At 40.5% G+C, this 15,643-nt stretch overlaps 1 protein-coding gene across 1 annotated transcript; it reads right to left on the bottom strand.

Moving 5' to 3' along the window:
- Window positions 1-6,508: 6,508 nt before the first annotated feature.
- LOC145695771 (uncharacterized) lies at window positions 6,509-10,424 on the bottom strand. Its single transcript, XM_081772788.1, has 3 exons — window positions 10,157-10,424; window positions 8,942-9,258; window positions 6,509-8,376 (listed from the first exon to the last, which is right to left on the bottom strand). The coding sequence occupies exons 1-3, from the start codon at window positions 10,251-10,253 to the stop codon at window positions 7,885-7,887; spliced, it is 906 nt and encodes a 301-aa protein (XP_081628914.1). The 5' UTR covers window positions 10,254-10,424; the 3' UTR covers window positions 6,509-7,884.
- Window positions 10,425-15,643: the final 5,219 nt, after the last annotated feature.

Genomic DNA, 15,643 nt, shown 5'->3' with positions numbered 1-15,643 from the left:
CGGCTTTTTGTATTCTTATGAACGATTTTGCAAATAAGTTTTTAAATTTCCCATTGATAAATATTGATAATAACAAAATTTGTTATTGACAAAGTTAAAAAATCAATCACTCAAAACGCAAGAGTCAACTTGAACAACTTTTTTGAATGCCGAGCATTACTTGGTTGATGCAATTGGAAATTTGATGAGAATGAGAGAAATCGGCGATGCTCGGATTTATGTTCGGAATCGACTCAAATGGTCATCAGCGACTCTATATCATATAACATATAGACTATATGACAAGAATGATCGAGGACATAAAAACAAATCAAAAGACGACCGAATGAGACTTTTTGCCGGCTCTTGTTTTTTCGTCAAAAAAAAAATTATTTTATAAACATTGATATTTGAACTTCAAAAATGAAAAAAGAAGCAAGAGCCTTGGTTTTATTTTTAATTTCAGCTGGCATGGAGAAAACTGTTTGCGATTACATTTGATCTTGATCGGAAAGTTGAAGCTTGAGAGTTGTTGTTCACGGGTTGATTAGGGTAGACAGGATCGTGGTCGGAGTTATTGCCTTACCGCCTGTGTTCGTCAGTGTATCTGCTTTCCTCCTGAGATTTTTTTTACAGAAGGGATACCCTTAAAATGCTCCCCTTTTGGCTTGATGACTTTTCCATCAACATCGAATCCTCTGTCCGAATCCGAACCAAGTTTCAATAAGCTCCACGATCTGTGTCAAAAACCTGAGTCATGGTCTGAAATCGACTCAGATAACCCTGACTAAGGTTTTCCATACAGGTTTCTAAAATAACTGAAAGTCCGGTTTACTGATGTCCACCCGTTTTTGCAAAAAGGTAACAAATAATTCAGCCTGAAACTACTCCTCAATGTTTCATACGTTCGGCGCGTGAATCAAAGAATCCTCTCGACCATGAGTTTCATCAACAACGGCCGCGGCAATTATCTAATGAGCCTCTTCGAAATCCAACATTTTTGCTACACAAAGGTACAGATCATCAGTTCACCCCTGATTTAACAATATGATTACTGAAGGAGTCTTTCGACGAACAAAGCCGCCATCAGCCGAAATTGATCCGCGAAGTTGCTCTTCGAGACCGCCCATCGACGTCGTTTTTCGACTCCATTTTCTCAAGTCGGACTAATTCAAACAATAGAAGTGAACTTTTTGGCGAAACTTTTTGGCGAAAATTCAGGTTATGGGGACTTTTGTTGATTTCTAAAATGGTCTTGATGGCCTCGATGGCCTTGTTGACAATTTCAGGTTTTCCCATTTCTGACGCGTCTCCATTTTTTCACTCTCGTAATAAGGACAAGGACATCCCTTTTGACAGTATTTCTGAAAAGGGCAAATTTCTCCGGCTGCGTCAGAAGATCTTGTCAGTTCGAAACACATCAATTCGCAGGGCGGGATTGCGCTATTTCTTGTTGATTTCAAAATGAGAGTTTTGGAACAAAGAGGTCGGCAGATTTTTTGGTCATAAAACTGTTTCTTCTGACATCGGCGGAGATTCACTTCATTTTCTTCTTCAGAAAAAACAAGCGGCGCCGCTTTGGTAGGCTCCATCTTTGAAACAGCTTCAGGAAGGATGAATTTTTGAGTTTCATAACATTGCTTCATCAAATGGCCGCAGTAGTCCATCGTTGCGATTCGAACGCATTTTTTGTAATTACGGTGGCAAGTCGAAGTCAGAAAGGTTGTTACACCGCGGGATTTCTCCAATGAAAGAAAATTTGCTAGAAATATGAAGTTTTCACTAGAACTATGGTCAAAATACCTATGAGCATGACGGTAATCCAGAAAACAGAGCCAAGCGTAAGATAAACTTTAAGTTGAGTATCTGTCGCGTTTCCATGCTTTGCCAGGCTCATTTTTTCGGTCACCTTTTTCTTCCATGTTCTGTTTTTCTCAAATCTTTTTATGTCGTACTCTTGAGTATGAATGCTTCGAATCGTCAAAACTTCCTCAGGCAATAAATAAACATTCTTCCCTTTTTGTCTCAAAACGCCAATACAGTCGCAATCGAGACACTTGTATTCAATAAGATTCAACCAATATTTTTGTAAAAAATACCTGGATTTTCGTTAGGAAAATTGAATCATCCAACCGTTCGTTCTCCTCCTCGATAACCATAGCTAGTAGTGTTCTCTTGGAGATGAAAAATATTCTGAGATACGGGTAGAAGCGGTTTCTGACGACTTCTTGTCTGACACGTCGACAGTTGACTCTCCGTTTTCGTTGCGTTTTTGAATGTCATCAAGAATGCAAAGCGGCATTTTTTCAATAGAACTCAGAGCTCGTTCTCCTCCTTGATTTCAACGACCGAAATCGGGGTTACCGTTTCAGTAGAAAGGACAATTCCTGTTCGCAGCTTTATCGGTTTTAAAAAACTGCGAATATTGATGTTAAATCGCCAGTATATCAATTTATTCGCCAAAAAGAAATATAAAATATGATGCGCCAGGGTGGGTACTTCCGTTTAAAAACCTGACTTCTTCATTTTCCCAAATTGGAAGTTGATTATTCAGAACAAGCAACGAACTCCTAGGCGCCGGCAATGATGTTTTTAGAAAACAAAATGCTGTATTCATAATTTGATCTTTGGCAGAGGCGCCGATTTGCTTCATTCGAAGGAGCGATATTCATCCCAACGTCCGGTCAGCGGTTGGCGCGAAAAAGGTCAACCCGTGAAATGCTCATTTCTCGCAAAATAAACCCAGCGTCAATTCAAAAAAAAAAGTGCCACAAAAGTGCAAACTTGAAATTGCAGATTTCTGAGTTCAGCTCTGAAAAAACAGAGCGCGGATTATCGGCCGTACGCCAATCATAATTTCATCAGTTCTCGGCCTCACGTGAAACTTCGCACATCTTCCATCATCAATTTTTAGCTGGACAGGACTGTTTGTGCACTCTATAAGACCGTATAATCGCGAATAAATTACCGGCTCAATAATCTCGAAAAAGTGTCAAAACAAAATCCGCGCGGGGGACATCGGCAGTCAAGTTTAGAAAAACCCCCGCGCTGTGAACTCGGACTGAACTTGCGCCATTTTCCAGGAACCATTTCGTAAATCCTGATGCGCTGTTAAAAAGTCACAGATGCGTTAAATTCGTAAATAAAACCACTAATGACGTCAAAAATCCATCTGATATTGTGTTTATTTACAAAATCTTTGTCGAAAACCTGAGTCAGGGTCTGAAAAAGCTCAAAAGAAAAGCCGCGCAGAATTACCATTTGTATCTATTTTAATTCTGGGCCAGAATTTCTGGCTGTGCGGCTTTTTGTGAAAGTTCTTCCAGATCCTGACTCAGGTTTTCGACGCAGGTTTCTTTGTTGACCTAATTTTAGAACTGTAATTTGAGTATTTTTTCACACGAATTCGCACTGTATTAGGTGGTCAGCTTGATTCTCTCACGATTAAAAATTCTCGGCAAAAGTGACTGACAATTATTGAGAGTAAAATCTCGCCGAAACATGCAGGTGCGCGTGCTCGTTTCCCGCCAAAATCAACGCGGGCTACTACCGGTGCTTTGCTGATTTTGGGTTTAAAAGCCATCAAGGTTCATCGATAAATAACACAAGAATTTGAAGCTGCTTTCTTTTTTGGAATTTTGAAATTCCGCGGCGATAATAAAACATTTGCTTTCAAGTAAAAAAGAGTAAATGCGTCAAAGTGACCTTCGCATCAAAATTATGCGCTTTATCGCCCGATGAAAGTTTATAGTCAGTTCTAACAGTACAGTTATGTAACTCGGAACAAGGAAGACCTACAAGGCCGTTGCCAAGGAAATCCGCTTTCCCTGTAGATCGAATTTTGCCTAAGTTTAATGAACGTAGGAAAACGTTGATTTTATTTACCCTGGCAACTAAATATTTTGACCTCTGATTAGCGATGCGAAACTGGGCTCGCGAGCCTGTGTAGAAAACCTGAGTTATTTTCTGAAAAAAACTTTGATGAAAAGCCGCGTAGCGGCTTTTTCAAAAACGAAGCCGCGAGACGGCTTCGCAAAATTACCTTTTCAATCTATTTTCAAACTCTGCTGAAGCCGCTTCGCGGCTTGATTGTTAAAAAAGCCGCTACGCGGCTTTCCATTAGAGATCTTTACTAACTATCAAAACTCGTTTTCAACTAAAATTGAGATCTCAAATAAGTTCATACTTGTCGTCATCGGTCAGTTCTCTAATGTTAAACAAAAAACCGTCTGGGAAAAAGTTCACCGCGGTTCTTTTCCCTTTTTGCCGGTAAAACGAAGTCTGGCGTTATTGCCAAGTTTGCTGCCAAAACATAGATTTTGCATAGACCGCCTTTTGTAACAGAAAAAAAAGAAACGACTTCGGGTTGAGAACTCGTTGAATTTTCATGGGAAAGATACGTTTTTCCGTTCCTGTCTGACTTTCACCTTTTGCCATTCCGGTTCTGAGTATTTCTGAGTCTGTCTTGTCGGCAGTGGCATTTAGGAAAATTGCCGGGGAGAGGTAGGAATGTTCGTAAATCGTAAATCAGTCATCAAGGCAGTTCTCGTTGTCTAGGAGAAAATTCGCGCACTTTCTGACAAAGGAATAGGGGGTAACAGTAACTACGCGTAGAGAGGGGTTATCATTCGAGCCTATGATTCGAGCCATCGAATATCTCTAGAATCTAGGCTAGGGGTTAGGGTTAGGAAGTGGGGTCCGGGGCGAAGCCCCTGGTTTAGGCATAAGGTGGGGGTCTCAGGGGGAGGGGGTTGGCGTGACCCCCTGTTTCAGGGTTAGGGGCAGCTCGAATGATAACCCCTTACTACAGTAGCTACTCATGCTCCCATTATCCATTTTTGGATTTGGAAGGAAATGTCATGTAAACTTTTAGGCCATATGCGTGAATTGCCGAATTAATTGCATTTCGTTTCGTCTGACAACGGCGAATAGGTCACGCTAGATTATGCAATGAATGCTGTGGCGTCGACTGCCCGGTCATGGTGGCGGTTTCTTAATCAACGTCCCAGGTTGAGTCAACAGCAAGCTTGCACTTTTTCTAAACTTCTCTTCGTTTGGCCTTTCTTTCGTTATGTCAAAATTGCTATGAGAGTAATGAAATGATAGTCGGTGCCGCCTGGGCTATCCGGGCGAAAAATTGATAAGCGGGGACTTGAGTTATCATTTTGAGATTTTTGCGGTCAGCCCGGGATGAAGCAAGGTTGATAGTGGGACGTGGTCACGTGCCTCGCTCTAGAAAACGACGCCAGCCGTGCCCAGGCGGCAGCCTTATTTGAGATGAAAACAGGGGCAGATCCGGAATCATGCGATTTGACAACGATGCGACTATCCGCGACAAGTCTTGGGAAGCACTTTTTGTCACAAAGAACTAAACCCATTTCAACTTAACTCACGACGCGATACTTTATCTATATTATTGCATCAATATTTTTCAAATCCGGAATCCACGTCAGCGCAACACACAACTTCAGCAAAGTAATGTTAGAGCATCTTCGCGTAAGTTTTTGACCTTCAATAGTGGCTCATAAATGTCAATTTGATCTATTTTCTTTATCGTCAATTCCTGTTGCTTCTAGTAAAAATCATGTCGAATTCTGAAGGCTTTAAAGGGGGGTCGACGAGAATTTTTCAGGGGTGATCGTAATTTCGCTTATACACATAGTCAGGATATGAATCTTATATTTTGGAATCTTCAGATTCTCCCGAATCTGTTGAGCCTAAAATCATTTGATGAAAATTAAATTTAGGGGTCGAAATCAGAGTTCAAAAACACGCGTGTGCGTTCGACTCGAAATGAACAAAATAGTAAAAAATTGACCATTTTTGGTGCATTTTCGCGAAAATGGCCCTACTTCGACGGGATTTTTGACCGATTTTTTCTGGCAAAATTTTTTTTTAGTTTTCGCCGCCTGATTTTTACAACCCTTTTCTATCCACCAGTAAAATCAGATTTTGCCTATCTTATCAGGTTTTCCCGCATTTTTGGTCACGGAAATCCCGATTCTCGTCGACCCCCTCCTTAAATTTTTGACGTCAAAGATACGATTCTTGCTGCTATTTCCAAAATACAATTAAATGCGTATTCTTTCTTGTTCTTTGCAGATTTTACAGACTAGAATTGATGTTTTCTTTTGCTAAAAATAGAAGATCCTGTAGATGTTTTTTTCTGACTATACTTAACAGAATCTTTTATTACAGAATCTCTGCTTTAAGGGTGTCAACATAAAAAACCGTTGCCAGAAGTTTGCGAAAATCGATGTTGACACCCTTAACGAATTCGAAAAATACCCAGTTGCGGAAAGAAATCCCATTCCAAGGGTCTGTTAGTTCATAAAGAGTAATGTTTGCGAACTGGTAGCCTCACGTAATCTGAAGTGAATGAACTTTTACCCTTTCTCATGCTCTTGTGATATTTTGTTGACTCGTCTGCTTCCTGCCTTTCTGAGTTTCTTGGGATCAAAATCTCCCGCAAAAAATAATCTTGTAAAGTTCATGCTGCAAAAACAAGAATCGACAACTTTTTAAGTGATTTTTGTCCAGTTCATTTTATTTATTCTTTCATTTTAAAAAGAACAGTTTTAAGAACAGGTAAGCGCGTAACATTTTTTTCGGATAAAGTAAAAAGTAATCTAAAGGGAATACACAGTATATTTTCCGTAAGCAAAAAGAGGGTTTCGTTTTTCATGGCGCACAAGAAAAACGATTTAAAATAATAATAATAATAGTAGTAATTATAGTGGAAACTGTTGAAATTTGTCTTGAAAGAAACAAATTATAAGTAAATAACTTATTTTTTTTGGTCAAAACTTTGGCCATGATTTGGTCATTTTAACAGTCAAAAGGAGGGTGAAACATATGGGTATATTTTTAATATACCGCTTTATAATATTAAGTGAGAGGAAGGAGATAAAGGAAATATAATAAAAAGTGAAAGGATGAAACTTTTCGGACGAAAATTGCCCATTTCGAGGGTCGAAAAAGAGGGATTAACGATATTCTAGTGGTAGTCTTTTTTTCCCTAGACCAGGGAAAGAAAAGAAAAAGAGGTTTTGGATTTCGCGATTGTGCACCCCCTCAAGACGAAAATAAGCAAAAAAAAAGGGTTGAGGCGGGCACAAACGGCACTGATGAACACAAATGGAAATTATTGAACTATATAAGATGGCGCAAGTTGTAAAATAGTGTTTCAATTTTCAATTAAATAAAATGAAAAAAATGCGAAATAAATTCGAAATTGAGAAATGACAAAAAAAGAAAGTAAAAGTATGATATGTTGACATGCAAAATTTTGCGCCTCCTCCGAGAAGAGTCCTCCTCCAGGCTCGCGCGATTTGCAGATTTACTACATCTAAAGGCGGATTACACGAAAACTACGAAAATCTGATTGGAGCAATATTTTTTCGAGCGCGTTTCTGGTGGAGGAGCTTCTTTTGGTGGAGGAGTTTTTTGATTTTAGATTTAAGATAATTTTAAATAAACGACTTTTGCAATTGGAATTGTTTCAATGATACCGATTACAAAATAGGTTCAAAAAATACGAAAAAAAGAAAGGAATACTGATATAGTAAAAATAGTAAATAGGATTGTAGTGTTGATAAATAACTGGCCTTCGAGCAGATTATCAGTCTCAGTACTAAGCACGTGGGCATATAATAATATAATAGTAACAGCGCAAGTCTTTAGCTATTTTTTTCGCGGTTTTCCAGTTACTGTTCGCGGCTCACGTGACGTCGAGAGAGAGGGGGCCAGGGAGGAGGCTCTTGAGTGGCTGGAGTCTCCAGCGGATTCATTGTCGTCCTCGACCTGGCGCTTTATTTTCCATTTCGGCGGTGGCTACGGACTGGAGAATGGGCAGGTGGGTGTCAGCGGCGGGTGGCAGGGGTAATGCTAGAGTGAGGAAGGCGATCACTCCCTTCTTAGGCGCCCCTGAAGCTGCCTTTGTCCATTCCGCCACAGGTGTCGAAGGCGTCCTTGATAGCGGGCCAGCCGACGCTGCTGAATCCACGGGGAGAAGCCTCGGCTTCCGGGTGGTGGCGAGGTCTTGCGGCGCCAGTCCCGGCTCTGGCTCTTGAATCGGTTGCGCTCCTCCATCTCCTTGTCCTTGATGTCGATAACTTGCATCAGCTTCCACTTGAGGGCGGTGACTTGCTCCCAGTGCTCGTCCAAGACCTCGTCGGGCTGCGTTTCGATCCACTTCTGCACTTGTCGCTTGAGCTTCCGTTTCTTTCCCTGGATGCAGCTGGCGCGGTCACCCGAGTTGGGATCGAAGATCTTCAACAAGTGCTCGATTTTGATGTCCTTGAGGTACTTCGGCGAAAGGTTTTCCAAGACCTGGGCGAGTTCGTTCAACAAAAGCTCCTCGAATCGTGGGTAATCCTCGACCTCTTCAATCCAGTTCTGAAAATATCCGTTAAAATCTAATCTTTTTTCGAAATCAAGGAAGATTTAAAATTTTAGACAGTTCATCTAATTTCGAAAAAGCGCTCTCTCTCTCGCTCTCTTTTGAAATTGACCTCGCTAAATAAGGAAAGTGGCCTTTGAGTGACGTAAAATCCATTCACCCGCGCAGGGCGAGCATGACTAAAGATTCTTGGGGCTAAGAAAGAAGCCAAATCATACTGCTAATATTTGCCCTGAGTGAATAGGAGGGAGTCTACTCTCGAAATTCCATTACAAAAGTTAGAGGGAGAATCTGTGTGTTCTATTCTATTGTTCCCATTTTGCGGCTCACGTGAGAGCGCGAAATTCCACCCGAGTTACTCAGGTTGGGAGAGCTCATAAATCCATAATGGATTGTGAGTTCGCATTCAGCCCGGGTCACGTCCTTGGCACGTGTTAATTTATCGATCTGGAGCTAACTGGATATTCTGTCCAGTCTCTCCCCGGGGCAAGCTTCTTTTCTTGGCAATTAGTCAACTGGCTTGCTGGCTTATGTAATATTATCTAAAACTAGCGCTCTCACCTTCCAGAGGCCATTGTTTCGAATAGATTGGTGGAAATCGCGAAGTGCATTGTCCAGCTTGGTGCATCCGGCCAAATCGATGATCTTGACCATTTTGCCGAAGACCTCGGGCGTCCAGTATTCTTTCAGCTCCTCGAAGTTCGAGTGGGCGCGTTGGAACGATTCCAACTGATGCGCGTAGTAGAGGACGGATCGGATGAACTCTTCCGAGCTCACCAACTCGGCGGGTGTCATCAAGGGCTTGAATTCGGGCGTTGGGGGTTGAACAGTAAGACCGCATTCGCAGCGGGAGCTTTCGGGTCGCCAGGATGGAAGTTCTGAAAAGAAAGAGTTAAAAGTTGAAATTTCTGATGATTTTCTTTATTCAGAATCGCTACTGTAATGGCAGAATTTTTTAACCCTATCTCGAGCGCGAGCACACGGCCATGAGCTCGCCCATCTAGAGAAAAAAATGTCAGTTCATTCTCTCTCTCTCTTGTCTGTGCTGAGGGCCAGGGTCGGCGCCGACCACCCTTTTTCACGGTCGGATCGGGACGGGTCACCCCCCAAAATGACCAAAGAGGCTTGCGGTGATCAGGACTGTTTTATTTACTGTCTAACAGACCAGCTTTCTTTCAATAAATGCCCCTCGCACAGACAAGAGAGAGAGAATGAAATGACATTTTTTCTCTAGATGGGCGAGCTCACGGCCGTGTGCTCGCGCTCGAGATAGGATAATTTTGAATGCTCGAGACAGAGTTAATATACCGCGAGTAACTAAGTAATTCAAAGCTCAAGTTAGGGCCGCCCGGGGTTGGCGACCGTGACGTCGCGCTAGAGCCGAGTGTGGTTGGCACGTGCCTGCCCTTGGAAGGTGAGTGTAGTGAGTGGTAAAACGCGTGGGCGGTGCCATTGAACCGCGGTCCAATCGCCACTGGCGCCCAGTCATGAGCGAGCTCACCAGCGCCACCGCCGCCACGAGACTCTTACTCTTACTACGGCTAGGAGCCAGAAAACGTCGATAAGCCCGCAACGGACTGGGCGCCAAAAATATTGAACCCCGCTCTCAACCAACTCTAACGACTGCTTCTTACAGTCACCCATTTCAAAAGAAAATTTTAAAATTAAAAACATATTTCGAAAATTCATAAAAAGCTGCTTATTTGAAAACATGTCTAAGAGACTAGTTATGCAATAAAATTTCTTTCGAGATTTGTTTTTCAAATGACGACTTACCGGTACATGGAGAGTTTTTTCTAGCGATGGAGGACCAGCTGCCTGTAGAAAGGGAAGGACTGTGTGCTGGAGAAGGATGAAATTCTGGAGCTCCCATGTTTTTTTTCTGTTTTCTTTGATTTGACTTGAAGTTTTCTTCTTTTGAATCTCTCTTTTTTAAATCTCGCTTGAGTTTATGAGTTTGTTCTCGAGAAAAAAGTCGTAATACGTATTCAACGTTCTATTTTTCAGTAACGGTAAAAATCGGGCTGCGTGTAGTAGCAAAGCCTAAAATGATTTTTGAGCGGCTGAATCGTCAGCGCGAGATTTTTATATGGCGAGTAAGATGGCGCCGCGGCGCACTAGGGGGCGCCCAAGCTCCACGAATGGAATTGGCAGAGCCTAGCGATCCTCCTCCCTGCGATCACGTCCGGCAACGTATCTCTAGAGCAATGACTCAGCGCAATGGATTGCAATGGGGCTGCCCCGGGCTTCCCTAACCAAGGACACGCAGCGTTAATAAATGTTGCAATATCCACTGATCAGATCACCTACACTGCTCTACTGGCACCTAGTGGCCCAACCAAAGGAGTAGGAAGCTGATGAAAGAATCATCAGCGAGGAAAAATCGAGGAAAAAGGGAAAAAAGGTTGTGTAGTGGAATTTACGCGCTACGTGATCTGATGAATGAACAACCTTTTTTTTACGCGCAGGGTTACTTTTGCTCTATTTTTTCTCTTACCGATTTTTCCCCATATTTTCTGCTTTTCCATCATTTTCATTTCCCCTTATTTTTGAAAAAAACATGCATTTTCCGCGAATTTTTTTACATTTTTTTTCTCGAAAAATCGATAAAATTTCCGCTTTTTTATCAAAAAATTGGGTCAAATCGGAATAACTGGAAAGTTTTGACTGCGAAAAATCCCTTTTATTAACACAAAAATTAGCGTTCAAAAATCGTGAAAACAAAAACTTATCCTTGTTGAAAAAACGGCGGTTACGGTCGTTTAAAGTTTTGAATCATAAATTTTTTGAAGAAATAAAAAACAACGATTGATGGCGATTGAAAATAGTCGTACTTCCGAAAATTGTAATTGGTTCTTTTGAAGGTTGTTTTGCTAATGATTGAAAGAGCGGTGTTGAAAGCAGAGTTGGTAAAAAAGTATACTTCCCCTCGCCCTTCAAAAATCTGCAGGGCGCCCTTCATTCTTGAAGGGCGGTGAAGTGTACTTCACGCGCCCTTCAAAGCCCTGAAGTATACTTCAGCTATCGGTTCATCTGCCACAATCAGCGTGATTTAAATCATGGCGCCTGAGAGCCAATAAGCGCAAAATTTGAAAAAATTCTGGCGGATGGATTCTGATGGCCGACAGAACCAAGTTGAAGTAGAGTGAAGGGCGGAAGGGCGGTTGAAGTAGAGGGTAGGGCGGAAGTACACTTCACGCCCTTCAACGCCCTGCAACGCCCTGAAGTATACTTCATGAAGTATACTTCATTCTGAAGGGCGAGTGAAGTATACTTTTTTACCAACTCTGGTTGAAAGGGAAACCCCCGATCACGTGACAGGGGTGGAACTGGGAGGGAAGTAGACTGGAGACGGGAATTTATGACATTGATCGTCGATCTGATTTTCTTTCTTCGCAAAATAGGTCAAATTTGGTCACAACATCCAAGGGAGTCAAGCAGCCGTGAAAATTACTCAAAACAACGTGTGATAGCCTTAATAAAAACACAGTCATTGTCACATCGGAATTCTTTCTTATTCTTTATCACAATAATTTATAACCCCAAGGAACCAATACGATAGTTTTGAAACTCATTTTTCCATTTCCGCTTCGCAATATTTTTTATTATATTCGATAACGGAAATGCTTGCGAAAATCATCAAAAATAGACTCCATCATCATTAAAACCCAAGCCGCCTTAATTTGACGTTAAAATTAGACATCTTTACGCGCTATATAAAAACACGCTTGTACTAAAATATTATGAGCAAACGATTGAGCGAGTTCCTTTTGTCCCTTTTTTACCGGTTGGTTATTTATTGAAAATGTCTATTTTTTACAGTATTACTAATAACCGTTTTTTCTTCGTAAAAATCAATATTTTTTTGATAATAAAAAGCGATTATTACTATTTTTAGACTTGAAAATTAACCATAATTATAAGTAGGTCCATTTTTTTTCTAAGAATTTTCTATGATTTTCGAGAAAGGTTCGAAGGATGAGAAAGGTTACAAAATCGTCGGAGAAGCATTAGAAAAGTTAGAAACGTGTGAGAGGGCGCTCGGACGCTGCTTGGAAAAACGAAAAAAACCACGAGGCGCTACCTCTCCTTGCTACTTGAACAGCCACGCTGGTTACTCCCTCCACCAAATTCGTGCAATTCCACAGCCTCTCCTCCACCATATTCGGTCTTCCTAGCTCAATTGAAAGAATAGCCTGAAAAATTTATTATAAAAAGAATAATTTTATATTTTAAATATTTAATAATTTTTAATAAGAAATAAATTTAATAAAAAAAGCATCGAAAAATGCGGCTTTAATTTTTTTTACTCGAATTTTTCTCGATTTTTTATAAAAAAAGTTGTCCATTAGTAGTGTGACACCCTTATGAATAAATAACCACGTGATATTTACAGCTAGGCTTCCAAGCTGGGCTCAAGTGAATAATTCATTCGGTCATTCTACGAATATTAATGTTACTTCCAACTCCCCAGATCATCAGCGTTTCATTGTTTCTGTTTCCAAAAGTCCATTTGCCCGGTCACGTGTGAGATGCCCATTGACAGCTAATGCCTTATTTTCAATTGTTGACGACTGCTAAATTTACGAGAGCTTTCTTCTCACCTGTTACGACTTGAACTTTCGGGGTCAGCCGCATTTTATGTCCAAAAAAGTGAATAACTGAAGCTTGACTAAACGCGCCAATTCTCAAATTCTTATTAGCAATAACTAGCGCCCAATAACGCTGGTGCCAATAACTGAGAAAGTACTCCATTTGAGCTTTTTATTGCCTTTTATTGGCAACATTTGGTACTGTCCTAATCATTATTCAAGTTGATTAATTGGCAACACTGTTTTTTCTTTTTAGGATTTTATGATTTTGTGACAGTTTTATGATAGTATCTGTCTCCTTAGATTTCCGGCCATTTAGGGCCATTTTTACTGTCCATTCATTGAAAAGCTATTTACTGAAGAAACCCTTAAGAAATTTCAGAAAATTAAAATAGCAGTTTTTATTGGATGGATACCCTTAATCTTTCAATTCTAGTTTCGCCCTGCTTTTTCCCTTTTTCTTGCTTATTTATTTCCTTATTTTGAAATAACGACGTGACCCCCTTAATTAAGCCCTTTCAAAAGGGAAAGGAGTTAATTACGAAAAGAGTTGCAGCCGGCGTTAAAAAATCTTGCTCCATCCAGAAAAACGGGCGGTCGCCATTTTGCGCAATTCAAAATTCTTTGGCAATTCTCTCGCGTCTGGCAGCCACGGTTTTGCAATTAAAGTCGTAATTGTCTAATTCTCAATTGAATTCAGTCTGGCAGACAATTGTCTTGGCAGACTTCTTGGTAAGAAGCAGCTCCAACAGCTGTCGATTTTGGTCGCAAAATGGGGAAATTACTATTGCTATCAGTCTTTATTACATGATATAATACAGACAGATATGCTTAGTGTACGGAAAATAGCAACTTGGCTTGATGCCTACAAAGTTCACTTCAAGCTTTTCCTCAAGTGTCAATTAACAACTTGTATGGCCAATTGGTTTATCTACTGTCAGTCGGGCCATACAGAGGCCACGTGATAGCTCCATCCGCCTCTCAAACGCTATTTTTTTAGAATATTCTAGATAAAATACGCCAAAGAAATTTCGCAAAAGAGTAACTCTTGCGTAAAAATGCTTTCATTTTTTTGAGTGTCTCAGAATCGCTAGAATTTGATATCGTTATAAAACAAATTCTAGCTCCATCGCAACCCCGTCTGGTCGCCAAAGTCTACCGATTTTAACATCCAAACATATTTTAATCGGTACAGGGAAAAAGTCATTCAAAAATTAAGAACTCCCGCGTCGCGATAAATTAAATATTTGGTGTTTTATATCAATATATCAATGTTTGATCCTTTTTCACGGCTTCTTCGGAAGAATATTTTACACCAAACATTTCAGCTTCTATTGCTTGAAATTCGAAACTTTATCCCCTTCCCTGAATTTCTGATTGGCCGAAAAAAGGGCGTGTCAACGAAACAGAGATTTTGATTGGTCGAAAAAGGGGCGAGGTCAACATTTTCCTTCATTTTTGAAGCATTTGTACATTATCAAACGTTCCAAAAAGGCCATTTTAATTTCAATAAAATGAAATCATTGACAGCTAAAGTGGATTTTAAAATGCGCTTGTCGACTCAGTGAAAAAGAGCTTTGATGCATGAAAATATTCTCGGATTGACGTCACCGGCAGCATGCCGATAGCTGAACACGTAAGATACTCTCACCAACCCGTCTTTCCTTTATGAATTAAAGATGACTGTTTCCTTTTCTCAGCAGCGGACAGCTACTTTTTCTAGTAGCTTCAAGAGCGGCCGAATGCAATAAGAAAATGACGACCATCTGGGTTGAAATTGATGAATTTTTGATCTAAGAAGACTTCTTTCTTCGAAATATACAGTTGAAAACAGCTTGAATTCATCGAAAAAGTCCGTGAAAATAAGTTACATTGACCCGAGCCACACAACCCCATTCGCCGATCAAAGGGCGGCCACGTGATTCACCATCAAAAAAATAAAATTTTGTGATGCATAATAGGCCGCTGCTACTAATAAGGAGCTGTTTACCTTGGCTCATCTCCCAGCTAAAAGGCAAGGGGTCGAAGGAGAACATTTCAGAAGCCGCCCTGCTTATCGAATATGATAATTTTTCTGAATCAGGGTCTCGATTCTCCTGTTTTGAATTCGTACAGTCTGTGATCGGTAGACTCTCTCTTTTGAAGTGGAAAAATTCTCCCCAGAAGTAACAGGCTTAGAATCGAACGAGACGATTATAAAATTCCGATCGCATATTTTGGCAATAACTTAGCGCGAATTCTATTTCCTGCCAAAAGAAGGGTTTTTCGTATTTTTATAATAGTACTTTTATTACGGAACTTTGTTACAGGGGCATTTTCGACCGACTTGGTCTAAGAAAAATGTGTTTATTCATTATGAAAATAAAAATTAACTCTTCCTGAGTACAATTTAATGATGCTATGTTTTGATAAATAAGGCTTCTCGAGGAGAAATTGAGTTGCCAATCATAATAAAAAAATGCGTACTAAAGTCTATCGGTGTTTATTTTGTGCATTGTACATCAATAAGTTTAATTTCGATGAAATATTTCGTTGGAAGGAGATTTTTTCTTTGTATTTTTTCCTATTGGGAAAACGATTACATTATAGTCCACGAAGTTTTGATGCTCATAAAATCATCATCACACGCTTCGTCGATTAATCATAATTACAAGCGTTGCGCAAAGAAGTT

This window comes from Oikopleura dioica, chromosome 1 (assembly GCF_907165135.1).
Source record: "Oikopleura dioica chromosome 1, OKI2018_I68_1.0, whole genome shotgun sequence".
Lineage (NCBI taxonomy): Eukaryota > Metazoa > Chordata > Appendicularia > Copelata > Oikopleuridae > Oikopleura > Oikopleura dioica.
The sequence above is the reverse complement of the archived record's forward strand: the minus strand, read 5'-3'. Positions and strand labels throughout refer to the sequence as shown.